This window comes from Lynx canadensis, chromosome X (genome assembly GCF_007474595.2).
Source record: "Lynx canadensis isolate LIC74 chromosome X, mLynCan4.pri.v2, whole genome shotgun sequence".
NCBI classification, from domain to species: Eukaryota; Metazoa; Chordata; class Mammalia; order Carnivora; family Felidae; genus Lynx; species Lynx canadensis.
Window position 1 is genome coordinate 33427053 of NC_044321.2, and position 26450 is coordinate 33453502.

At 40.4% G+C, this 26450-nt stretch overlaps 1 protein-coding gene across 1 annotated transcript in view; it reads left to right on the forward strand.

Moving 5' to 3' along the window:
* OTC (ornithine carbamoyltransferase) overlaps window positions 1–12581 on the forward strand; it is a 61204-nt gene extending 48623 nt beyond the window's left edge. Inside the window, exons 7-10 of the mRNA XM_030306220.1 lie at window positions 1677–1730; window positions 1807–1956; window positions 5314–5451; window positions 12151–12581. Of these exons, the coding sequence (XP_030162080.1) occupies window positions 1677–1730; window positions 1807–1956; window positions 5314–5451; window positions 12151–12210 (402 nt within the window). The 3' untranslated portion in view covers window positions 12211–12581. The remainder of the gene's footprint in view (window positions 1–1676; window positions 1731–1806; window positions 1957–5313; window positions 5452–12150) is intronic.
* Window positions 12582–26450: the final 13869 nt, after the last annotated feature.

Here is a 26450-nt window from a genome sequence, read left to right on the forward strand (position 1 = left end):
GCAGGGAAGGAAGCAGGAATGGGCAGGGGAAGAAGCCGAGCTGCAGGGCAGGCCCAACAGCAGCCTCCTCTGGCCTTCTTGAGACTTCTAGATCTGAGATGGCCATTTAGAGCTGCTCTCAAGTTGGGAGGAGGGAGGAGGGTTTCCATCCCCTCCTGTCAATCAGTCATTGAATGAAGGTCGCCCCCGAAGGGTATGTGACCTTGGATGAGTCCGCTATCTGCAGCTGAGGCGGTGCCCCAAGAGGGCTGACGGCTGAAAGCCACCTTCTGGCAGCACACCCAGCAGCTGGGGGAATAGGTCCTTTATTCATGAAGCGGGGATCCGAGTGGCATATCACAGTGTGCACCACAATGTTCTGCTGAGAATTTATAAAAACCAGCTCATAAGAAGTGCTAAGATTTGAGGAAAATGAGAAGGATGGAGGGGGCGGTGAGAATAATTGTGGTGTTCGGACTGAAAAGACCTCCATACGGAGGGTCTAGAGGTGAGGCTGGGCTAGAGGTTTGATGAAAGAGTAGCTGACATGTTCCAATGAAGACACCCAGGAGGGGACGGGGGCGGGGGGTGTTCAAGGGTGAAAGGCTGAGATGGCAGAAAAGGGCAAGACATGTACAGGGATAACAATAAGATTGGCTTTCCTGCAGCAAGATGTTGAGGAGAATTAAAAGAGACAGAAACAGGGAATGTTGGGGTTGGGGTGGGGGGAGCCTTGATACTCTTAATCAGCTTTGACTTCAGAAACAAGTAGTAAACATTGCAGGCTTCAGAGAAAACAATTCTTGCTGCTGTGTACAAAGCAGATGGGAGGGTGAGGAGGGAGGAAGCAGAGTATCTGTGGGGTCTAGAATAGCCTGGGGGGCTTTAGTGCCCCCGCAATGTCCCCTCACCTGGAGTTGAGACTAGGCTAAGTGAGCAAAGCTCTTAGGGTGCACCATTTGTCCCCGCAAAGACCCTTACAGACTTTGTGTCCCAGGCACCTCGCTTGTCTCACCCAAGCCCCGACCCTGCTCTCGCCAAACCGTCCCATTCACATATATTTGAGCCAAAGTAGTGTACTTGCTGTGTAAATGCCACTTCTAAGCACGCGCCCTGCACTCAGAACACTTGCTAGTGAGTACAGAAGAATAAGGGGTGTGCACTTGGCCTGTTAGTGCCTCGCTGGGGTGCTCTGGGAATGTTCTTCTGAGGTGGAAGTATTTGAGCTGAGACCCGAAAGCGTTTATCCATAGGAAATGAGTGGGGAAAAGCACTCCAGACGAAAAAGCATTAAAAAAAAACCCCACACAGCTCAAAGTGGAAAGACTGAGATAAAATTTCATTAGCATAATTAGTAGAATTATGTATACGATCCTCTTAGGCTATTAGAGGAACAAGAAGAGGCACTACCAAGAGCTGGAAAGCGCCACGCCCTGTTTATCTTGATAATTAAAGCTGTCAAAGATAATAAAAGAAAGATGGGTTACCTATTCAGTTTACCAATTTTTTTAAATTCCAAAAAGCACTATTAAGCTTTACATTCTAGATGTAAATTCTGCCGAATGCGCATTGAGCTACAACTTAAAGCAACAAAGGGAAGGAGAGCGAGAATGTTGTTGAAAGGAAAATAACACATATATAAGACAGCCTAATACATTACAATTGCCTAACAAACGGTTGAATTCTTCCCCCTGCAGGGTTATGAGCCGGATCCCAGTGTAACCAAGCTGGCAGAGCAGTATGCCAAGGAGGTATGGCCCTTATATGTAAAGTTACAATCGCCTTTCTCTGCCCCAGTTGTTTAACTGGCACGCTTGTGTATGCTAGAACGGCACCAAGATGTCGCTGACGCACGATCCCTTGGAAGCGGCTCGTGGAGGCAACGTGTTAATTACAGACACTTGGATAAGCATGGGACAAGAAGAGGAGAAGAAAAAGCGGCTCCAGGCTTTCCAAGGTTACCAGGTTACAATGAAGGTACAAATTGATGCCTCTCGGAAGGTTCATTAATTCCATTCAGAAAGGCCAGCAACCATCTAATCACTCATTCACTCTGGGGAGGGCAGACTGTTCTTTCATTCCCTGTAAAGGACTCGCTGACTGTATCCTCCAGGGATTTCTCTCCTCCTGAAGATTAGCTATGTCCTTTGGAAAGACACTTCTGTCCTGGGTGAAGGAATCTGAAACCCAGGCAGAAGGAAGAAGCAAGCTTTTCCCTCTCACAGCAACGGAGGCACGGAGGCATTTTCTCTAGAGACACTGTTACTTCTTGTCGCATGCAGTTTCTTCGGATTTCTCCTCTAAGAGAAGCGGCATAATTATGTTCTTCAGGCTAGTCCTTGCCTCTAGTAGTTAAGGACTCTCAAGTCCAGTTTGGTTTTGCTTACTCCTTCCAGGGCATTCCCAGGGGGATCCTATCTAATCTGATGCCTTTCATTAATATCTGAAGCAAGGCTTCTCAATCTTGAAAATGCCTCAGAATTGCCTGGAGCTGTTAATACAGAGAGAGCAGGACCCCATTCCCCAGGGGGTTCTGAGTTAGTAGGTCAGAGTTGGGACCCAAGAACTGGCATCTGGACCAAGTTCCCCCGTGATACTGCTCCAGGGTCACACTTTGCGAACCACTGTTTTGGAGGAATACTCTACAAGGCAAGTGGACATTGGGATTTTGTCAGCAGAGCAACTAGTCTGTTTTGGTGGAGAAAGGGGTTGAGCAGTTGCAATAGGTATTTTATTGATAAAGCAATATATAAATATAAATTTTTTTAATGTTTTTATTTATTTTTGAGACAGAGAGAGACAGCATGAGCAGGGGAGGGGCAGAGAGAGGGGGAGACACAGAATCCGAAGCAGACTCCAGGTTCTGAGCTGTCAGCACAGAGCCTGACGCAGGGCTCGAACTCACAGACTGTGAGATCATGACCTGAGCTGAAGTCAGACACTTAACTGACTGAACCACCCAGGTGCCCCAGCAATATATAAATATAGAAGCTCCTTATTTATCCATGTCAATAGAATGAAGTTTGAAAAATAAAAAGTGAAAACGTCTTTCCTTCATTCCTTTAAGTGACTATTTCCAGAGGTAGCCGCTGTTCAACAATTTCATGTGCCTCTTTGCAGACCTTTTCTGTGCATTTAAAAAAATATATTTTTTAAGTAGGCTCCACACCCAGCACAGGGCCCAATCAATGAGGGGCTTGAACTCACAATTCTGAGATCAAGACCTGAGCTGAGATCAAGAGTTGGATGCTTAAGGGGTGTCTGGGTGGCCCAGCTGGTTAAGTGTCCGATTTTGGCTCAGGTCATGTTCTCACGGCTCGTGAGTTTGAGCCCCGTGTCGGGCTCTGTGCTGACAGCTCAGAGCCTGGAGCCTGATTCGGATTCTGTGTCTGCCTCTCTGTCTGCCCCTTCACTGGCTCACACTCTGTCTCTCTCTCTCCTTCAAAAATAAATAAACATTAAAAAAAAAAAAAGAGTCGGATGCTTAACCAACTGAGTCATCCAGGCTTTTAAAAATTAAAAAAAAAATTTTCCTGCGTATTTATATATGCCTACACACACACACACACACACACACACACACACACACACACCCACCCCTACTGATTTCTCATAAAAGGCATATTAGATATATTATTCTTACTTTTTCCACTTGACAAATCTTAGATTTTCTTGTCCATTTATTTAAACAATTTTCATTCTTTTTAGTGGCTGCATAAAATTCCAAAGTATGAGTGGACCATGATTTATGTTGATAAACTAGGCTATTTCCAATTATCCCAACTACAAACAATGCTGCAATGTATATCCTTATACAGATTTCTTCGTTCAGGTATTATTGGAGAATAGATCCCTGGAAAAAGAATTTCTAGGTAAAGAGGTATATACTTTAAAAAATATGATAAATGCTGCTAAATAGCCATCCAAGAAGAATCGATAATTTATACTCTCTGCACTCTTTCCATCCTTAGTTGTTACATACATTTTTTCATTTTTACAATCTATATCTCATGCTTTTAGAATTTTGCATTTCCCTGATTACTAATGAAGTTAAACATCTTTTCACGTTTATTGGCCATTTCCATGTGTTTTTCTATAAACTGTTATCATATCCTTTGCCCATTTCCTATTTGTTTTTACCATTTTATTATTGGTTATAGGAATTATTTATATATTATGGTGAATCCTTTGTCATATATGTGGCAAACAGGTAAACAGGTTCATGGAGAAATTCTAAATTCCTTGTGGTTTACCTCGCACTTGCCTTGACCAGCCTTAGGCATTTTTGTGGTGCTGGGACTGCAGGCTTGAAGAACATTCATCCCACTGATGTATGACTGGTTCAAATGTTATTCGTTTTCCATGTTCCTCCGCCATTACTTTAGAAATTCAGAAGGTTCTGAACCTAGAATAAGTATGGGAAGTAAGACAAAATTTTAGTATATAGGGAGCAATTTTGAGGTAAGAAATTATGAGGGAATGCAGTTTTGAATCTGTACGTGAACAATGGAAATGGCTGGGGAAATGCAGCTTTCAGGAATTAGTGGCTGGAGAAAATTAAAACTGTTAGGACTTTTGCATTAAGGAAACATCTAGTGCATACTACCCATAATCCTGCTTTGTGCACTCCTATCTCAGCATTCTTTTTCAAAGGTGTTTTAATTAGTGATGAAGTATGCTTCAGCTGCTAAAATCTATAACTTGGAGATGAGCTCAAAATAGAACACAGTCCCTTAAGGGCGACTTTTAAAATATATTGGGAGTGTAATGGGTGACTTTTGCTATCAGCCACATATTGTACCAACAGGGCTCTTTACTGAAATGTCCGCAATCCCTCTAGACAGAGAACCATAAAACGAGTGAGTGGTTTAATTTGGAGTGATGATATCCCAAATCAAAGAAAATGACGATAAAATTCCCTACGTTGAAAGTACCATTTACATTTCCCTTCCGTGCCTTGAGGTTAAACCATCACTCTTCCCCTTTGTCTCTGCCTTTGCATTTGGTCTCTGACTCAGTGCCATATGTATATCTAAATACTGAAGAAGACAGGGGCACCTGGGTGGCTCAGTTGGTTAAGTGTATGAGTCTTGATTTTGGCTCAGGTCATGATCTCACGGTTCCTGAGTTCCAGCCCCGCATCGAGCTCTGTGCTGGCGGCGCGGAGCCTGCTTGGGATTCTCTCACTCTCCCTCTCTCTCTGCCCCTCCCCTGCTCGCGTTCTCTCCCCCTCTCTCAAAATAAATAAATAAACTTTAAAATAAATAAATGACAAAGAAGACAAATTTGATAGCCACATATTATAGTCAAAACACGGTCTTATCCCATCTCTAGACTGCTAAAGTTGCTGCCTCTGACTGGACATTTTTACACTGCTTGCCCAGAAAGCCAGAAGAAGTGGATGATGAAGTGTTTTATTCTCCACGATCACTAGTATTCCCAGAGGCTGAAAACAGGAAGTGGACAATCATGGTAAGCAAGCAATAGGGAACAGAAGCTAAGAAGGGGTTCTCTGTGCGGCCCTAACTTGGTCATTCATGCCTTTTGGTAAGTAATTTGCAACCAAGATTATCCACCTACCTGACTTGCTCATATGGCACCTATTTTTTTTCCCCAGGAAGTTCATAATAGATTATTATTGCTTATTAGCATTTATATTGCATTTTTAATGGTGTACAATTGATCTCCTTCCAAACAGATTTTAATAAAAATTCTGACTGCTCTTGATCAGCCTGAACACCAGCCACCATTGCCTGCCAACCATTATACTGTATAATTCTTATTTTACAATCCCCTTGTTAATGTTTACAGAAGCCTCTAATTCAGTCCCTGGCACAAAATGGCATTCAAAGAAATCTTATTTCCTTCCTCTTCTCTTCCTTCCTTTCATGAGTTACCTAGATAATTGTTTGGGTTCTCTACTTGACTTGGCCACATGGATATATTTGTTTTAGGTATTGAACTTTTCTAGAATTGCAACAAAACTCATCTTAGAAAACACTGGTCCCTTTAACAGAAGTTTCATCTTCATTACTGTTATTCAAGGAAATATTAACCCCAAATCTCTGCATTACAATACTGTAAACTTCACCTTCTTCTCTGGAAAACTGATCTCAATTACTGGGGTCTCACTGGCAAATAGAGTCCACTTTAGGAAAGATAAAAAGGTAATACAGGAATTTATTAAAAGACATTTAGCAGTGCCCAGAAGCTCTGGGGAAAGAAGGTGCAGTGAATCGTTCTCAGATACCACATATTCAGAAACAACACAGGCAAGACAACTGCCCAGCAACATTGTGGTTTTTTAGTAGCTAACCACCACTGACACAGCCACCCCAAAGCGGGGCACCTAAGGGCCCTGAAACGAAATGCCAAACACTCCATTATAGCCGCCCCAGCTGAAACAGATACCCCCACCTGCATACAGAGCAGAAGATCCAATGTCCCAGAGGATGGCTTCCATTGCACATTGCACCCTTATGGCTCTAAGACTTGAGTAGATACAGTTGGGTGGCATGCCTGCACCTTAGTTTCTGGGAAATGTAGTTTTTATTTTTTTTTTATTTTTTATTTTTTTCAATATATGAAGCTTATTGTCAAATTGGTTTCCATACAACACCCAGTGCTCATCCCAAAAGGTGCCCTCCTCAATACCCATCACCCACCCCCCATCAGCCCTCAGTTTGTTCTCAGTTTTTAAGAGTCTCTTATGCTTTGGCTCTCTTCCACTCTAACCTCTTTTTTTTTTCCTTCCCCTCCCCCATGGGTTTCTGTTAAGCTTCTCAGGATCCACATAAGAGTGAAACCATATGGTATCTGTCTTTCTCTGTATGGCTTATTTCACTTAGCATCACACTCTCCAGTTCCATCCATGTTGCTACAAAGGGCCATTGGGAAATGTAGTTTTTAGCCTTTAACCTCTGGAGTAGAGAAAAACAGGCTGGAAAAGACTAACCGGTAATTTTTTAACTGATCTATCAATGGGAATAGACAGGGTTATTGTGAGCATTAAAATAATACCTGTAAAGCATTTAGTATCATATCTAATACACTATAAATTTATTATAATTATTATCATCAACATCATCCTCATTGTTGACCTAATACAGTGACCAGCAGAGATTCGAGCTCCACTGTGGCTGCTTAAAAGCCAATTATGACTCCCTTTGCAATGGAAAGTTATGGATCAGGCCTAAATTTGTCATATCTAATAAGAGGGATGGTTTTTTTTTACTGTACCTTCCAGTTTGCCACCTCAGGACACTAGCTTTGGCCAAAATGGCAATTGCTGTGTAATCTAGACCAGTGCTTTTAAAGCTTTAATATCCATTTGAATCACCTAGGGATCTCGTTAAAATGCAGATTCAGATTCAGCCAGCCCGAGATGGGGCCCAAGATTCAGCATTCCTAACAAGCACCAAGGTCATGCAGATGCTGCTGTCCTGGGGCCCACATTTCGAGTAGCAAAGAACTACACAAAAGAAAATGTGAGCTCTCCAACCGTACACGTCAGGAAGAGACATGGCAAGAAATGTTTTCCAAGCTCTAGTCTTTCTCAGAAGATGATTGAAGTTACAAAGATAAATCAACCTAAATCTGCTAAAATATGACCTCTGTAGAAATTCAGTGGGGAAAAAAAAACTAAAAGAAAGGTTTCTAAAATATCATTTATGGAGATGCTCTGCACTTCTGCATTTTTGAACAGCTTATTAAACCGCATCTTGAAATTGAATTCACTTTAAAGATTTTGTTTAAAAATTTTTAATGTTTATTTATTTTTGAGAGAGATTGAGAGACAGAACATGAGTAGGGGAAGAGCAGAGAGAGAGGGAGACACAGAATCCGAAGCAGGATCCGGGCTCCGAGCTGTCAGCACAGAGCCCAACATGGGGCTCAAACTCTCGAACCGTGAGATCATAACCTGAGCTGAAGTCAGATGCTTAACCAACAGAGCCACCCAGGTGCCCCTAAATTGAATTTATTTAAAAAAAAATTAAATACGTCTGTATTCACATGGTTGAAATGCTTACAAAGACACACACACACACACACACACACACACACACACACAGTGAAATCTCATGCCTACCTATTTTCCATCCATCTAAGTGCTACCACCATCTCTCCATATCCCACCTTCCTGAAGTGCCACTATCATTAGGGGAAAATAAATTTTATTTTATTTTTTAAATATAGTTTATTGTCAAATTGGTTTGCATACAACACCCAGTGCTCATCCCAACAAGTGCCCTCCTCAATGCCCATCACCCGCTGGGAAAATACATTTTAAAGCAAACAAGAGGCATAGCCATGTTACAATGAACACAGAGCATCTAAAATAGAAAGAATACTCACCTGGGAGTGAGGAGACTTGCACCCTGGCTGCATTCTTTATATACCACATACTTTATATACTTTATATAGTCTTTCATACTAGTCAGCTGTGCCAGCTTGGAGAAGTATTACTTCTCTAGGTCATGGTTTCCTCACGTATGAGATAAATAAATCAAGCTATACAGATGGCAACTGGTTTTTAATATTAGGTCCTTAATCTCACCAACAGGCTACTTGGAGTCCTATGTTCAGAAGATTCTAAGCCTGCCTGTGGTCTCAGAAAGAAAGGGGTGTAACTGACTCGTGAAACTTGACACGGAATCTGGAGGGGAGGTAGTGATACACCTGCTGCACTCTTCATGCCTCTGAACTAGATGATTGCGGGCCCCACTGAGTGAAGTTCATTTTGGCAATCATATACTGGACATCTATTGTGTGCGCCAGTCCCTCCGCTGCGCACTGGAGATTGTTTCAAAAATGAATAGTGGGCAGCCCCCACTCAGCCTGTATAGTTCATAGTAGTATGCCATGTTCAAGAGAGAGGAGATCCTAGAGATTGTCTAGTCTACATGCAAAGAAATTATTCTTAGATAGCTTATTTAGAATGGTGTTTGGGCTCAACACTGCTGAGATAGATTTCTCTGGGATGTTCTAAAGGCACAATACTTGTTTTCCTCTAGAACGTCCGTATCCTAAGCAGTAACCGCTAGGCACAGATGGCTATCTCAATTTAAATTTAAACTAATTACAATATAATACAATGTGGGTACCTGGGTGGCTCAGTCAGTTGAGCACCAGACTCTTAATTTTAGCTCAGGTCATGATCCCAGGGTTGTGGGAATGAACCCCATTTTAGGCTCCATGCTTATCATGGAGCCTGCTTAAGATATTCTCTCTCTCTCTCTCTCTCTCTCTCTCTCTTCCTCCTCCTCTGCCCCTCTCCCCCTCTCTCTCTCTCTCTAAAAAATAAATAATAGGGTTGCCTGGGTGGCTAAGTCGGTTAAGCGCCTGACTCTTGATTTCCGCTCAGGTTATGAGCTCATGGTTCAGTGAGTTTGAGCCCCGAGTCAGGCTCTTCATGCTGACTGTGCAGAGCCTGCTTGGGATTCTCTCTCTCTTACACTCTCTGCCCCTCCCCCACTTGTGCTCTTTCTGTCTCTCTCAAAATAAATAAATAGACTTAAAAAAATAAATAATAAAAATGTAAAAATAAAAATAAAAATAAAATATAATACAATGTAAGAGTCAATTCCTCAGACATACTAATCACATTTGTGCTCAATAGCCACACAGGGCTGGCGGCTACAATATCTGTATTTGACAGCACAGATATAGAACATTTCCATCATTGCAGAACATTCTGCTGGACAGGACTCCTGTCTAGATAATGATTTCCACACACAATTTCATTTAAAATCAGGATGGAAGAAGAAAGGAAAAGTACAATCTAGCCTCAAGTTCTAACATGTCCACAATGACTGATGGCAGGTATATAACTAAATAGGGTGGAGGGGGGGGCTTGTCCTAAAAGCACACAGCATTTTTAAAGCAAATGCATACTCTTTCACTACTTACTTAGAGGAGCTTTTCAAGGTCCCCATGCTGGGTGATTTCCAGCCATGCTGTTCAGAACACTCCAGTAATCACATTGTTCTCTCCATAGTGCACAGGCCTTTGAATCCCTTTGTTTTGTTTTGTTTTGTTTTTAAATACACCCCCTCCTTCCCACAAAGCTTTTGTATTTTTCAATAATTAGTAAGGCTGTAGGACTCATAAAACGTCAGGTAGCTTTCTTCCTCTGCCTACGGCTTTTACTGTGGAGCTAAAGTAACCTAAAGGGACCAGGCAACAGAGTTGATGCTTCAAAGCACTGCCATCAGGACAGTCCTTAGATGCACAACACCCTTGCAAATGTAGTTCACAGTATTTTAGTCCTTTATTTCCACGTTCGGGGTGCCAGATCAAATACAGGACACCCAGTTAAATTGGAATTTTAGGTAAGCAACCAATAACTTTTTAGTATGGGTATATCCCGTGTAATATTTGGCACATACTTATAGTTTTAAAAAATGTTATTTTCTGAAATGCCTATTTAATAGTATTTATTTATTTATTTATTTATTTAACCAAATCTGCCAACTCTACTCCAAGTTGACTTTCTAAAATTTGACATTTGAAAAGAAATTTGACATGTGCAATGACCATTAACAATAAAACAAAACCTGAGATGTGATCCTAGAAAGCCACAGAAAAGTGTAAAATATTTTACCTGGAAGATGTTTTTATCCCAGGGTTTGGCCTTCCTAGTTTCTTCTTGTCATTCAGATCCCGATGTCATTCATTTTACAAGGCCTTTCCTGGCCACCCACTCTTAAGAGGTTCTCCAGCCTCTTTTATCCCATTTTTTATTTTATTTTCTAATGACATTTATCATGACTTGATATTTTCTTATTTGTTTGTTGCCTGTCCCCCTAATGAAAGCCCTTCATAAGAGCTTTTTTCTTATCTGTATTCTTCATTATACCTAGAATGGTGCCTGACAGCCTAAATATGTGTTCAATACATTTTCGTAGACTAAAGGCAGTACAGGGTATTGCTTCTAGAACAGACTTTGAAAATCAAATTAAAATTCTGGCTCTCTGTGTGATCTTGGACAGGTACCACAACTTCTCTAAGTCCAGTTTATCCGTATGGAAATGGAGATGAAAACAGACACAATTGCATCACTCAGGAAAAACCTACACCTTCCTCATCTGTATTTTATATGTCTTACCACCTCATGCAGTAGGGAAGGATATTAAATGGTATGATGCCAACATAAAGTACTCAGTACAGGGCCCGACACATGGTAACTGCTCAATGAACACCTTTAAAATATAAGGCTTGCACTTCTGGTATAGGCTAGGGACACGTGGACACTATGGTCAACAGGAGATAGTAAGTACCTGTAAGGCAGTAAAACTACCTCCTAAGGGTGGAGTCAGAGAAACCTGGATCCGAACCCAGTTGTGTACTACCTGCTGTTTCCAGGATGGATTTTCCCACCCATAAATTATAACAACAGAAGCTACCTTAGAAGATTTTGTATTAAATGAGATAATGCATCGACATTTCTCTCTAACTCACCTAGCAGCACCTAGCACAGTGCCTGGCAAATATTTCTTAACTGACTAACACGTGATAAGGCACTTAGTCTGGTACATGGTAAGCACTCGATAAGCATTTGTCATGGTTGTTTCTGATACTATTACTACAGTCATTGTGGAAGTTGGGGAGAGTAAAAGTGAAAATTACCATTTGTGGGTGACAGCTTAATGGGAAGCTCTACCCTTGGTTATCAATATTCTTTTACGAGGACCCAGATTCAGGGAGACATTATTTGTTAGCTGAAACGATTTACTTTGATTACTCTACATCTGATTGATTCTAAACTTCTCTAGGTTACAAGTGACCAAACCACAGTTGTAAACACTAGGATGAGAGGAATTATATTGCTCTAAAACCAGCCAATATCTAGGTTTCGCTTATAACTGGAAAATCCAATCATGGCTACCACCATGGTATCTCATTCCAACTCTCTTACCCAGTAGTCCTGGAATGAGGCCCAAGTAAGCATGGTGTTTGTGCATATACTTGGGTCAGCCTGATCCCTCCTGACCTTCCAAATAAAAATAAATATTAGTTCTGAATTGTCCCTTTATCATTTTCTTGGGAAAACACATTTTAACCACAGGTCTTCAAAGCTGCAATCCAGTTCCTCTTCCCCAGGTCCCTAAACAGATTCTTGCTAATGTTTGCCCATTTCTTTCTTTCTCTTCCTTTGTTGTGTCATCCCAGGCTGTCATGGTGTCCCTGCTGACAGATTATTCACCTCAGCTCCAGAAGCCAAAGTTTTGATGCAGTGACGTTTGTCAAAAGAGAAGCAACGTCCTTCAGTGACCAAATGAGTCAGTTTATATGGAGGAAGGAGAAGAGAATCTAAGAAATAAACAAATCCTGATTCACAGTGTAGGTGAATGATATGATATTGCTCTGCCATCGTGAAACCTTCCTGAAGGCCTTAATTTAAGGGCCAGTGCACTATAATACATGGATTGACTTGGTTTAAACTCTCTAATTCACAATTTCTGAGTTACATTGAGTATCATATTAATAGTCATATACATTTGCTTCAACTAAATATAAAATACTATGTTCATAATGCATAATGTCTAAGCCATTAAATGTAATCTATGCTTATTACCTTAATAAATTATCACCCACGCTAATTTATAAGTAAACATTTACCAGGCAGTCAGCCGCTGGTAGATCTGTGGGCTGTGTTTATATCCCTCAGGACCAACAAGGAAGCCAAATGATCAATCTTGCTGATGCAGTACAATTTTCAGGCAAATGAAGTAGACAGACATTCACTTATGGAGGCAAATGATGAAATTCTCAGAAAACAGTGATAACAGTGCCCAAACTCTGGAGTTTTTTCCAGGCATTTGTAGGAAGGAGGATTTCTCAAGAGAACACATTTCTTCTTTGTAACAAATACTTAATGTCAAAAGTCTGAAGAAGCCTTTGTGAACAAGTGGTAAAACCATGGAAACCTAGCTAGGAACATAAGATCCATTAGAGAGTGATATTTTCGTAGGTTCAAATTCCCCAGCAGGAGCGATTTAATTTTTTCATGTTTCTGCTTATCATGCATCTACTCACACCATACACTGGATAGGTCTATAAACCCACTGCTTGCCACATCTTAGTCCATTCTTTTCTCCCCAATTTCTGTTCTAGATAATAAAAATTTGCATCACTGGATTATTATAATGTAATTAAAGCTACATGCTTTTGTGGGTGACCCAAATATGTATTGTCCAATTATTATGATGCAAATGGAAAATTTTTACTTAAAATGCTAAACAATGTAAATGGAACTGTAAGAAAATAATGTATTTTGCAGAAGACAAAAAAAAAAAAGTAACTATCTTTACATTCCACCTCCACTATTAGAAGAATGTTTCCAGGCTGGTTGACAGATACTCTTCAGCAGAGAGCTAAGACTTAAATGAGTAAGAGATGAATTACAAATTAGATTTGCAATGAAGATGCAATAAAACATTTTCAGGGAAAAAAAGCCTGGTAATGTTACAAGGGAAAAATCAAATTTTCTAATAAACGTCAAGGTTGACTTTCTCGTCTATGGTAATTTCTTGGGAACACTTAAGAAAGAAAGAGTGGAGTTTAATGGACTATCTTCTTTCAGCAGGGTATAGGAATGATTTAACCAGAAGCTGCCATGTGGACTGTGGAGGCTCTCCCTCAAACTGCCTACATACAAAGGCCATAATCCTGAGTATCCTTCCACTCTCTAAATGGTAGCCCATGGTAATGACTTCTCTTCTCTTTACTAGCTACTCTCTGAACTACATGGAAGGTATAATCTTCTTCCCTCAATCAGAACTTCTAATCATTTTCTTGTCAAAATGTAGTCACTGTACCTCAAAGAGCCCCAAAGCATTCTTTTTTTGTGTGTACACACAATTTAACACCTTTCTCAACCCAAACTTGTAGGAATTTATTTGCTTTCTTACCTTTTAATCTTAAGAAGACATAATTTATAATATTAAGAATAATGAAAACAGGGAAGGTTGATTTAGCCTTAATTTTTCCAAAGCCACTTTTTTTTTCCTCACAGCAAATTTGTCATATTTTATTTCCCACTGCCTTCTAAGGAAAGTAAATTCTGGTATTTCAAGGAACTTCTCTTTATTTTTCTCCCTGTATTGGTCATTTATTATGACTGTCATTGATGTGTTTATTTTTATTTTATTTTTATTTTTTTCATATTAAATATAATTTATTGTCAAATTGATTTCCATACAACACCCAGTGCTCATCCCAACAGGTGCCCTCCTCAATGCCCATCACCCGCTTTCCCCTCTCCCCTACCCCCCACCAAACCTCAGTTTGTTCTCAGTATTTAAGAGACTCTTATAGTTTTCCTACCTCCCTCTCTGTAATTTTTTTCCCCTTCTCTCCCCCACCATGGTCTTCTGTTAAGTTTCTCAGGATCCACATATGAGTGAAAACATATGGTATCTTTCTCTGCCTGACTTATTTCACTTAGCATAATACCCTCCAGTTCCATCCATGTTGCTACAAATGGCCAGATTTCATTCTTTCTCATTGCCAGGTAGTATTCCATTGTATATATAAACCACATCTTCTTTATCCATTTGTCAGTTGATGGACATTTAGGCTCTTTCCATAATTTGGCTATTGTTGAGAGTGCTGCTATAAACATTGGGGTACAAGTGCCCCTATGCATCAGCACTCCTGTATCCCCTGGGTAAATTCCTAGCAGTGCTATTGCTGGGTCATAGGGTAGATCTATTTTTAATTTTTTGAGGAAGCTCCACACTGTTTTCCAGAGCGGCTGTACCAGTTTGCATTCCCACCAACAGTGCAAGAGGGTTCCCGTTTCTCCAATCCTCTCCAGCATCTATTGTCTCCTGATTTGTTCATTTTGGCCACTCTGACTGGCGTGAGGTGATACCTGAGTGTGGTTTTGATTTGTATTTCCCTGATGAGGAGCGACGTTGAGCATCTTTTCATGTGCCTGTTGGCCATCGGGATGTCTTCTTTAGAGAAGTGTCTATTCATGTTTTCTGCCCATTTCTTCACTGGATTATTTGTTTTTTGGGTGTGGAGTTTGGTGAGTTCTTTATAGATTTTAGATACTAGCCCTTTATCCGGTATGTCATTTGCAAATATCTTTTCCCAATCCGTCGGTTGCCTTTTAGTTTTGTTGGTTGTTTCCTTTGCAGCGCAGAAGCTTTTTATCTTCATGAGGTCCCAATAGTTAATTTTTGCTTTTAATTCCCTTGCTTTTGGAGATATGTCGAGTAAGAAATTGCTGTGGCTGAGGTCGGAGAGGTTTTTTCCTGCTTTCTCCTCTAGGGTTTTGATGGTTTCCTGTCTCACATTCAGGTCCTTCATCCATTTTGAGTTTATTTTTGTGAATGGTGCAAGAAGTGGTCTAGTTTCATTCTTCTGCATGTTGTTGTCCTGTTCTCCCAGCACCATTTGTTAGACTGTCTTTTTTTCCATTGGATATTCTTTCCTGCTTTGTCAAAGATTAATTGGCCATACTTTGTCAAAGATTAATTGGCCATTTGTGGGTCCAATTCTGGAGTCTCTATTCTATTCCATTGGTCTATGTGTCTGTTTTTGTGCCAATACCACACTGTCTTGATGATTACAACTTTGTAGTAGAGGTTAAACTCTGGGATTGTGATGCCTCCTGCTTTGGTTTTCTTCTTTAATATTACTTTGGCTATTCAGGGTCTTTTGTGGTTCCATACAAATTTTAGGATTGCTTGTTCTAGCTTTGAGAAGAATGCTGGTGCAATTTTGATTGGGATTGCACTGAATGTGTAGATTGCTTTGGGTAGTATTGACATTTCAACAATATTTATTCTTCCAATCCATGAGCATGGAATGTTTTTCCATTTCTTTGTATCTTCTTCAATTTCCTTCATAAGCTTTCTATAGTTTTTAGCACACAGATCTTTTACATCTTTGGTTAGGTTTATTCCTAGGTATTTTATGATTCTTGGTGCAATTGTGATGGGATCAGTTTCTTTATTTCTCTTTCTGTTGCTTCATTATTGGTGTATAAAAATGCAACCGATTTCTGTACATTAATTGTGTACCCTGAAACTTTGCTGAATTCATGTATCAGTTCTAGCAGACTTTTGGTGGAGTCTGTCGGGTTTCCCATGTAGAGTATCATGTCATCTGCAAAAAGTGAAAGTTTGACTTCATCTTTGCCAATTTTGATGCCTTTGATTTCATTTTTGCTGTCTGATTGCTGATGCTGGGACTTCCAACACTGTGTTAAACAACAGCGATGAGAGTGGACATCCCTGTTGTGTTCCTGATCTCAGAGGGAAAGCTCTCAGTTTTTCCCCGTTGAGGATGATATTAGCTGTGGGCTTTTCATAAATGGCTTTTATGATGTTTAAGTATGTTCCTTCTATCCTGACTTTCTCAAGCGTTTTTATTAAGAAAGGATTCCAAAGCCATTTTTTTTTACCTCCTTTCTCTTTTTACACTTTCCTCCTTGTTCACCTTTCCTATGTAACTACCATCTCAACAAAGAATAACAAAAACTCCAGCAACGATCCTTGGGTCTCTGGTGAACATAATAGATCCTATCTACCTAATATAACTAGCCAAAGAGTTCCTTTCTTCCAGTCTTTCTTCACTGTAACATTGGAAGTAAAACAAGAAGTAATTATACAGCAGTAATTTCAGTGTCAGGAAGAATCAACAGTTTTTTTTTTTTCCAATGAGAAGTTTCTAGGAACTTTTATTTCTAATGTTTATTTATTTATTTTTCAGAGCATGAGTGGGAGTGGGGCAGAGAGAGAGGGAGACACAGAATCAGAAGCAGGCTCCAGGCTCTGAGCTGCCAGCACAGAGCCCAATGCAGGGCTTGATCCCATGAGCTGTGAGGTCATGACCTGAGCCAAAGTCGGACATTTAACCAACTGAGCCACTCAGGCACCCCTGGGTGAATTACTTTAGACAAGTAATTCAGTATCAGATATTTCTAATGGATAGTGCATGAATGATTTGACTATTGTAAAACCACCAGGCAGATGGCACAAGCAAGTGACCTTAGAACCTCAGTTAAAATGGCAAGAGCACCAGTGCCAAAGTTTCCAGGCAAATCTCCTCGGGTGATAAAAATGAATGAATAATACATACAGAAAAGGTGTCCAGAATATATTCTTTCTTTGGGCCTTTCTGTTTTGGAAGCTCTCATCAATGCCTAGATTACAGAGATGGTTGAGGCACCACTCAGGAATTTTGATGTCTTTTGACAAATATAAAAGGTCACATCAAAGAACAGAAAACCGCTTCAGTCACAATCGTCAGACTCCTACAACTAGGAACACCATATACTGACGTGAAAGTTACGCTCTGTGCAAAGGTCTCGGGTGGAAGGTGTGAGTAGTGCTGAAATGTGATTTGCACTTCAGTTACCGAGTCTTGTGCTTCTTTACAGGCTGGAGAGCCAGGAGGAAGGAGTGACTTTTTAATAAGTTGTTCACCCAGAGGGGACACTTGTCCGCATTTCATAAGCCTGAACAGGTGTTTTATTTTAAATCACACAAAGGGCCAGTATCTGGTAGGGGTGGCCCTACCATCAACTATTTACATTACATTTTTTTTTTCGATATCACCTTGGACTTGATTGAAATAGGACACCTAGGGACGTTTTGGTGATGGTTTTGGTGTCTTGCCTGGGTTTCTGCCCCAGTTTCATTATGACTTCACAATGGAAGTGAAAGTGTCTGTTTACCTTTGTGTGGCAAATACACGACAGAGATCACTGAAGCAGGAGTTTGAAATCAACTCTGCAGTTCTTTGATCTTTTTAAAAAAATTCATCCCTAATAATTATCCAGTCAGTTATTGTCAGTCAATTAATCATAAAAAAAATCTTGGTTGGAGCAAATGGAAGGGAATTCCTAATAAGGATGAAATCTTTTTACGGTTTTAAAAGTGCCTGAATTATATCAATGACACCAGTCTTAATTTTTAATTAATGTTTTTGTAAAACTCATTCCTAAACAATGCAAGCACAACAACTGCCTTCGGGAGCAAAACCATCAGGCAAATGGATATTTATGTATGTATGCATGTATGTATTTATTTTTATTTTGAGAGAGACAGAGAGAGAACATGAGCAGGGGAGGACAGAGAGAGAGGGAGAGAGAAAATCCCAAGCAAGGTCTACACTGGCAGCACAGAGCCCGTCGTAGGGCTTGAACTCACAAACCATGAGGGGCACCTGGGTGGCTCAGTCAGTTAAGCGTCCGACCTTGGCTCAGGCCATGATCTCATGGTTCATGAGTTCGAGCCCCGCATTGGGCTCTATGCTGACAGCTTAGAGCCTGGAGCCTGCTTCCGATTCTGTGTCTCCCTCTCTCTCTGCCCCTCCCGCACTCACACTCTGTCTCTCAAAAATGAATGGTAAAAAAATAATAATAACAAAAAATGAATTCACAAACAGTGAGATCATGACCTGAGCCAAAACCAGGAGTCAGACACTTAACCGACCGAGCCACCCAGGTATCCCCAGGCAAATGAATTTTTCAATTGGAAGGAGGTTGAGAAATAAGCCAGATTATTCTTTCATTTTGCAGAGGAAGAAAATAGGAAATAACAACAAAAATGTTCCTAGGATAGAAATATATTCTATAAGGAGGCATAATGCATGTATTCAACTCCCTCTGAAAAGTGTCAGGGATCCCACAAATGTAGCCACTTGACTTGATTTACCTTTTAGGCTGTGTGGGGAATAGAAAGCTGGCTGGTCCAGGATTATGGTTCTGTGAGGTCAAGGGATAGAGAGGATAGTTCACACTTGAGGCAGGCATGGATATAGATACCCAGGGATGTGAACAGAGACCCAAAAATATTGGTGTAGTAAATGCTGTTAGTGCCCCATCCAGGCCCTTTTACCACCCTTCGGCTGCTGTCAGGGGTGGCTGCTAATGGCTCACAGCTGCCCCTTTTTCTGAAGCGTCATCCTCAGCTACGAGCAACCACTCGGCTTGGGAGATTAGGCTCTAACCCTCATCCCACCAGCAGCCCACAGTGAGTGGCTGACAGAGGGGTATACAAATACTTGGCTCCCCTCCCTCCAGGTAGGACCAACTCTGGTAAAACTCATGCTCCAGAGCTCCCCATGGGATCAGGCTGAGGCTAGTATCCGCTTAAGAACACATCCTTAGGGGGCGCCTGGGTGGCGCAGTCGGTTACGCGTCCGACTTCAGCCAGGTCACGATCTCGCGGTCCGTGAGTTCGAGCCCCGCGTCGGGCTCTGGGCTGATGGCTCGGAGCCTGGAGCCTGCTTCCGATTCTGTGTCTCCCTCTCTCTCTGCCCCTCCCCCGTTCGTGCTCTGTCTCTCTCTGTCCCAAAAATAAATAAACGTTGAAAAAAAAAATTAAAAAAAAAAAAAAAAAAAAAGAACACATCCTTAGGCAGCTTCCCCTGCTGTGTAACCTGTGTCCCTTCTCCTGATAGTGCTTCCTCAATAAATTACTTGCACAAGAATCCCCATCTCAGGCCCTGCCTCTAGGGAATCTGATCTAAGATAATCCCCAAAGAAGGTTTCGCAGAGGTCTGTACTATACTGCTCATCCTTCAGGCATCAAGGGACAAGTAGAGAGTTAAGAAGCCATTGGAAAAATAGTGAAGAGGTCATGCTTAGCAAGCAAAAACTTTTCTGGTTATCTGGATCAGCCTTCCTTAGAAGGAAACAGAACATTATACATAGTAAATATTCTTTTTCTGCCACATGTTCAAATTCATAATAAGGAATTTATTAGCTGCACGGAATAGGAGACCAATTTGCCTTCCCCAGAGAAGAGTGGAGCCGAGCTAATGGACATGATATTTCTGGTTTATTTCTGTCACATTTTAGTCTCTTTATAGATTGAGTTTACTTGGTTGCCCTTTGCGTTTGCTTCTGGACTTCCCCCAAAGCTTATTCAGCAGGTCTGGATTGGGGCCTGAGAATCTGTTTTTAACAAGTTCCCAGAGATGCCGATGCTGCTGGTCCAGGGACCACACTTTGAGAATCATTGGTCTGAAGCTATCATAAAGACTTATTTGAGGTGTTTTCATCACCACATCGATAAAGCACCACCATAAAGCATTTGACACAACCCTGATCCTCTGTTAAACTGTCTTTGGAGCCACCGCAGCCTGGGTTTCATCCCTCCTCTGCTATATAACAGTTATCTCCCTGATCTCCTTATCTGTAAAATGGGAATAATAATGCCCACCTCATAGTCATTGGGAGGATTAGATGAAGTAAAATATGTAAGAGTATTTGGCTGAGAGCAAGTGCTAAATAAATATTAGCCCCCTTTTTTTGATCTATTTTTTCTAATACTTTGTATTTTTCTTTGGCCCTTCACAACAAAATTATATTCCACTATCAGAAATATATTGAGTAGAAAAGTTGGTGTCCAAAACAAATTGCAAGGAGTGAGCTTGCTACGTGAACTTGGCAGAGCGCAGCAGAGGATGCTTCAACTGAGCTATGTATCTCTAGGAGCCAGTTTGTGAATATGTTACCCAGATGAGCGACCTGGCTCTTTGCCAAACCAAATCATTGACGCCCACGAGTTCAAACATCTAATCAAAGTAACTAAACTCTTTGCTTAGGCAAGCACAATGGGAATGTACATTTATGTGAAATAAACCAGAGTCATTTGGCGATCGTTGGACTTGGGGGCTAGGTGATAAAAGGTGAAAGGGACTAGGAAGAACTCATCAGGGTTTATCCATCTCTGAGGCTAAAATTCCTCAAAGAAACAAGTTTGCAAACTTGTTAAGTCAGCAGTTCTTGAACATTTTGGTGTAAGCCCTCTTTATGCTCTCATAAATCATGAAGATATTAAAGAGCTTTTGTTTATGTGGGATACACGTATCCCATATATACAGCAGAAACAGAAGCAGAAATTTTAGAAACAATTATTTAGCAATTCATTTTAAAATAACAATAGTAAACCCATTACAGTTTACCATAAACAATGTATTTTTATTAAAAAAAAAAAAAACCATGTTTTCCAAAACCAAGTTAACAAATAGAACGGCCGACACTGTGTTGTACTTCTGCACATGTCTCTGATGCCTGCCTTAATGAAAGACAGCTGAATTCTCATATCTGCTTCTGCATTCCATCTGTGGTGCTATGTTGGTTTGAAGTACAGGAAGAACATCCAGCCTCATGCAGATAAGTAGTTGAAAAGGGAGGGCTATCTTAATAGCATTTTCAAATAATCATGGGTATTCTTTGATGTTACTCTGAAACTCTTCAAGTGATAGCTCCTTAAAGATTCATTGCAATTTGGAATCTAAAACCACATCAGTGAACTTTTCTACACTGTTACATTACACTGCATGCCTATCTTGCACTTTAAATAGGTTTTTACCCATATGTGATTCCACATTGGTCATTTGGAAAATATCAGTTTACTGAATTATATAGCTCTTCCCAATGATGGTATATTACATAAAATTAAAAAAAATCACATTTGTTGGGGTGCCTGGGTGGCTCAGTCAAGCGTCCAACTCTTGATTTTGGCTCAGGTCATGATCTCACCGTCATGAGATTGAGCCTGGCGTCCGGCTCCATGCTGAGCATGAAGCCTGCTTGGGACTCTCTCTCTCCTTCTCTCTCTGCCCCTCCCCTGGTTGCGTGTACTCTCTCTCTCTCTCTCAAAATTAATAAATATTTTAAAAATAATAAAACTAATAAAAAATCGCATTTGTTAATATCAACACTACTATGGTCTTAATGTGTCCCCACAAATTTCATATGTTGAAGTCCTAACCCCCAGATTATGGTATTAGGAGGTGGGGCCCTTGGGAGGTGTTTAAGTCATGAGGGTTCTACCCTCGTGGAATTAGGTGTCTTATAAAAAGAGACCCCACAGAGCTCCCTAGCCCCTTCTACCATTAGGGCACAGCCAGAAGTCAGCTTTCTATGAATCAGAAAGTGGGCCCTCACCAGACACTGAATCTGCCAGCACCTTAATCTTGGACTTCCCAACTTCCAGGACTGTGAAAAGTACACGTCTGCTGTGTATAAGCTTACCCAGTTGTGTGGTGGTTGGTTACAGCAGCCCAAATGGACTAAGATAACCCCCTCTCTCATTAGAAAAATGTTTAAGAATTGCAAAGCAGATACAGACTTTACACAAATCTAATTTTCTCTTGAAGGCTCACATTTTTTCTTTGGCAGTAAGTACTGTCACTTAGTTTCCTTGAAGTGACAGGTTTACCTCATTCATTTTCAAGGCAGCTGCCAAATATCCAAGACCTAATGACCATAGTTTGTCAGTTGTTGTTTCTTTTCCCCCCAATTAAAACTGGTGTACCATTCAAAAGGCAACTAGTTTAACACACAACTCAAGGAATTGCACAGGTGCTTTTCCTCAGACAGTTACAATATTTCATGATGTGTTTGTCTCATGACATCACACAGAATATTAAAGAGACATGTTCTCAAGGGTTGACATTTAATATTAATAATATTTACTGATTCACCAAGGACCTTCATAAGTGAATCTGGCTTTTAAAAAAACTGCATGACTGTGCTAGTGAAGAATAAAATGACTTGTAGTTCTACTGCTTTGATTTGTGCTAAGGTGTCAGCAGTTTTACCCAGCATTCCTTTTGTACCATCCATTGGTGCTGCTGGTCCAGAGACCACCCATTGTGAAGCAAGGTCCTATACTGCCTTTGGGGATCCAAGGGAGCCCAAGTGGGAAGAACTCTGGAACACTCGCTCCTGATTAAATCAGAACAGCTGACTGTAGTCTGATTTTATCTGTAATTAGTAGCATCCCGAAAAAGATTCTGGTGGAAAATAAAAAGTTTATGACTCACTTCTGTAAAGCAAGTCTGGGTTGTGCTAACTATGGATAAAATCCACATTGAAATCTCTTTTTATTAATCTTGTGCATAACAAGCCATCTATTGTTATGATCCCCTCAGCTTTGTGGCAGGCAGCGTGTTGGGCACTGGGGATACAGTAACTGACAAGAAGGACATGGTGTCTGCCCACATAGTGCTAATGGTCTAGCAGGGGACACAGACCACCACGTGTAAGCAGATATTGCGATAAGAGCTAAAGGAAACAAATGGGATGCTCTAACAGAGAATAAAGGTATGAAAGGATGGATACACATTTGGATCAGTAGTTCTCAAGCTTTGGTGAGAATCAGGATGACCTGGAGAGCTAGCTAGTAAGAATACAGAGGCCCTGACTTATTGAAGTAGGGAGAGGCTGGGCCTCTGTAGTTTTACCAAGTGGCTTTCTAAAATTTGAGCAGTGCTGCTTTAAATACAATGCCCAGAGACAGCCTTTCAGAGAACGTGATGTTAAAACTGAGCCCTGACTGAGGAGAATAATTGGCCGCGGGGGGGGGGGGGGGCACAGGCTTTTCTTTGGATTTGAATCAGATTTGTCTGAGGTGATGCCAGTTCTATAGCTGTAAGTTGAGCATTAGGGCTGGTAAGTTCATTTATTGCTTAAATGAGCGCATTGCATTTCTTATTACAAAAATATGTGATCACTTTAGTGAACTACAAGTTCCTATAACAGTTTTATGAGCAGAAGTGGTTGCACTAGACATTTTGTATTTACAAGCCTTGTCATAGAACATCTCACTGAAGATCTTATCCCATTAACAAGGGACAGAGCACATATCCTAATTTCAATAATGTATGCCCCTACTGGCTATTTTCCAACAGTGCCTTTTGACGTGGTCACTGGAATGTAAATGTCCTCTGACTTCTCTTTGTTATCTTCCTGAGACTTGCACAATCATCATGACACTTTGAATTAATTCTCAAAGTACTTATGCTAATAAGATTATCTCCCCTCAAGGCTTTTCATTAAATATAATTGTAAAAATTACATTTCTTTAACTAAAATCAGTAAAAGAAATTAAAGTATTTAATTTCTGATCCTCATATAATTAAGGGAAAAATGGAGGATAAGAGTATTCTAGCTAGAGGGAATAGTACACAGGTTTGGCCCTGAGGGGAAGGAGGGCTTGGCTTCTTCAAGGAACTGGAAAAGGAGGAGTATAGCTAGAGTGGAGTGAGCAAGGGAGAGAGCACAAGAAAAGTCTGGAAAGTTTAACAGGGGTTAGCCCATGTAGGCCCTTGAGGCCAAGGCAAGGATTTTGGTTTTTATTCTAAATGCCAATGGCAGGACACATCCATTAAGAGTGTTCTGTGATGACAGCTGTGAGTTGAACGTATTGTAAAATAGTGTCATTGTACATGAATACACTGTTACCTGGTTTAGCCACCAATCTCTTAGATATTTGGTACGTATGAGTTAGTCCTTAAAAGTCTACTCAACTATTGACAAACCAATAAGATGGCAATCTACAGCTTTAAAGCTAAGAACTAAATATCTGTCTGAATTCGAGCCATTGAAGAATCTACAACAGATCTGCTTCTAAAAGGAGGACCCTGGAAGACAAATGTTGACAGAACCGCTCCAGGGTCCTAAACTTCATTTTATTGGCTTATGGGTCACTCCATCTTTTTATTTCTCCATTGTTAATTCTTGCCCTCCTCTGCTTCTCTGTATTCATCTTCCCATTAGTGTTTCAATGGGTCACTTCCCCCAATCTCCCTTTCTTCCTCCCTGAGAACACATCTTAAGTGCACCATAGCCTGAGGGATAAAATATGGGCTATTCAAATCCTACCTCCCCTCTTATTAGCTGGATGACCTTGGCTAAGTCCTATAACATCTCTAACCTCAGATTCCTCATCTGTAAATAGATTATAATAATAGTGCCTACTTATAGATACAAATGTGCAAATTCAGGGAAAATAGTGTATGGTCTGCTGCATAGTATATACTCAAAAATGTTACTAATATATCTTTAATTGTTTAATTACATTTTCCATCTATATTGTCACCTCACATTTGGAGCTCTTTCTGTTCAAGGAGTATATAATTTATTTTCAAATCTACCATGCCACCTTTCATTTTGTTGTTACTCTGGAAATAATTTGCCGTCTGCTTAATACAACTGTGCAATGCCACAAGACTTCAGAGAAGGGAAAAAATACCTCCCTTAGGACTGATCAGAAAACGTTCAGGTCAGTGGATGGATATGATTCCATCCACTGAAGGACTGACAACATTTGGACAGACAAAAAAAAAAAAGGCATTCGAGTTGGCAGGATTGTGATTGAATGTGTGAGATGGGAACGTGTGAGATGAGAATTCTTATTTGATGGTCCATGAATAGTCCATATTGTCAGAAATGGAGGATTTGTGTGTGGATGTATTTGGAAAAGTATGTTGGTACAAAACTGAAGAGCACCTTCATCAATAAAGTACTAAGTCTGAAAAATTTGTCTGTAGACTTTGGAGAGCCATTGAACAGTTTGACATGAGAGACAGACATCGTGAAAGCAGTCTTTCATCAATAGGGATTTGATGATATTGTATAGATTTACTTAAGAAACTAGTTTCATGGCTATTTTACGCCCTAAACTGGAGTAGGAGCTGGGGAAATTGGCGATTTGATCCAGGAGAAAACTGACAGGACTTGGTAATCAAATCTAAAAGTTAAAGAAGAAGAATAAACAGTTTGAACTTGAAATTGTTATGAAACATATACAAGCAGGTCACTTTACCTCTGTGCCTCTGTAATTCTATATTTAAAGCAGTGTTGATAACATACAATCTCTTAGCTACTCAGGATGAGAAGAACTTAAGTGAGATACTCAGTGTGAAGTATGAATATAATAATAGATGCAAAGATCCGTAGCCCCTTACCTATCACAAGGAAAGCAATTAATAAACACTTGTTCATTTTCAATTATGCTGATACCTTGGAAATAGAGCCCCATAGGCAAATCAAGGAAGTTTTATAAAGTAACACTAGATAAGGGAAAGGGTTAAAGGAGGTGCTGGATCTATATTTCTTGTCTTCAAGTCTTGATTTACAGATTAATAGATTAAACAAACATATTTCCTGCCCATGGGCCTAAGAGTACAATAAGGTAGGGAAACTACTTAGTTATAATTATTAATGGCTTCCCAGTCCTTCCCCTTTATCAATAAAAGCTCAGTAACAGCAGAACCTTATGGATGTAAACATCTGTTGCTCTGACCTAACAAAGTCTAATTTCTTTGATAATTAAATTATTAATCCTTTAATTGCCATTGAGAAGAAGTTGTACATACTTAAGTAAGAGTAGATAGTTATTCTCAGTAATAAAATACAGGATCCATTCCTTCCTTGGAAGACAACCACTTCTCTGATCCCTGAAGTGGCCATTTTCCCCTCATCCCACTTCTATTTGGACCATAGACTTGACTTTCAGTTTCCAGGAATCATTTCCATTGGCTTTTCTAAGGGCCTTTGTCATTGTAAAACTGTTATTTCTAGAGGTCTGCTTCCAAAGGACCAAGAATACTGTCATAAATAGTCAAGAAAATAAGTCCACTTCAAAACCCTGTATATCTACCAGGGTAAATCTGTGCCAAACTGTCTAAGAGGTTCTGAGAGCACTGAT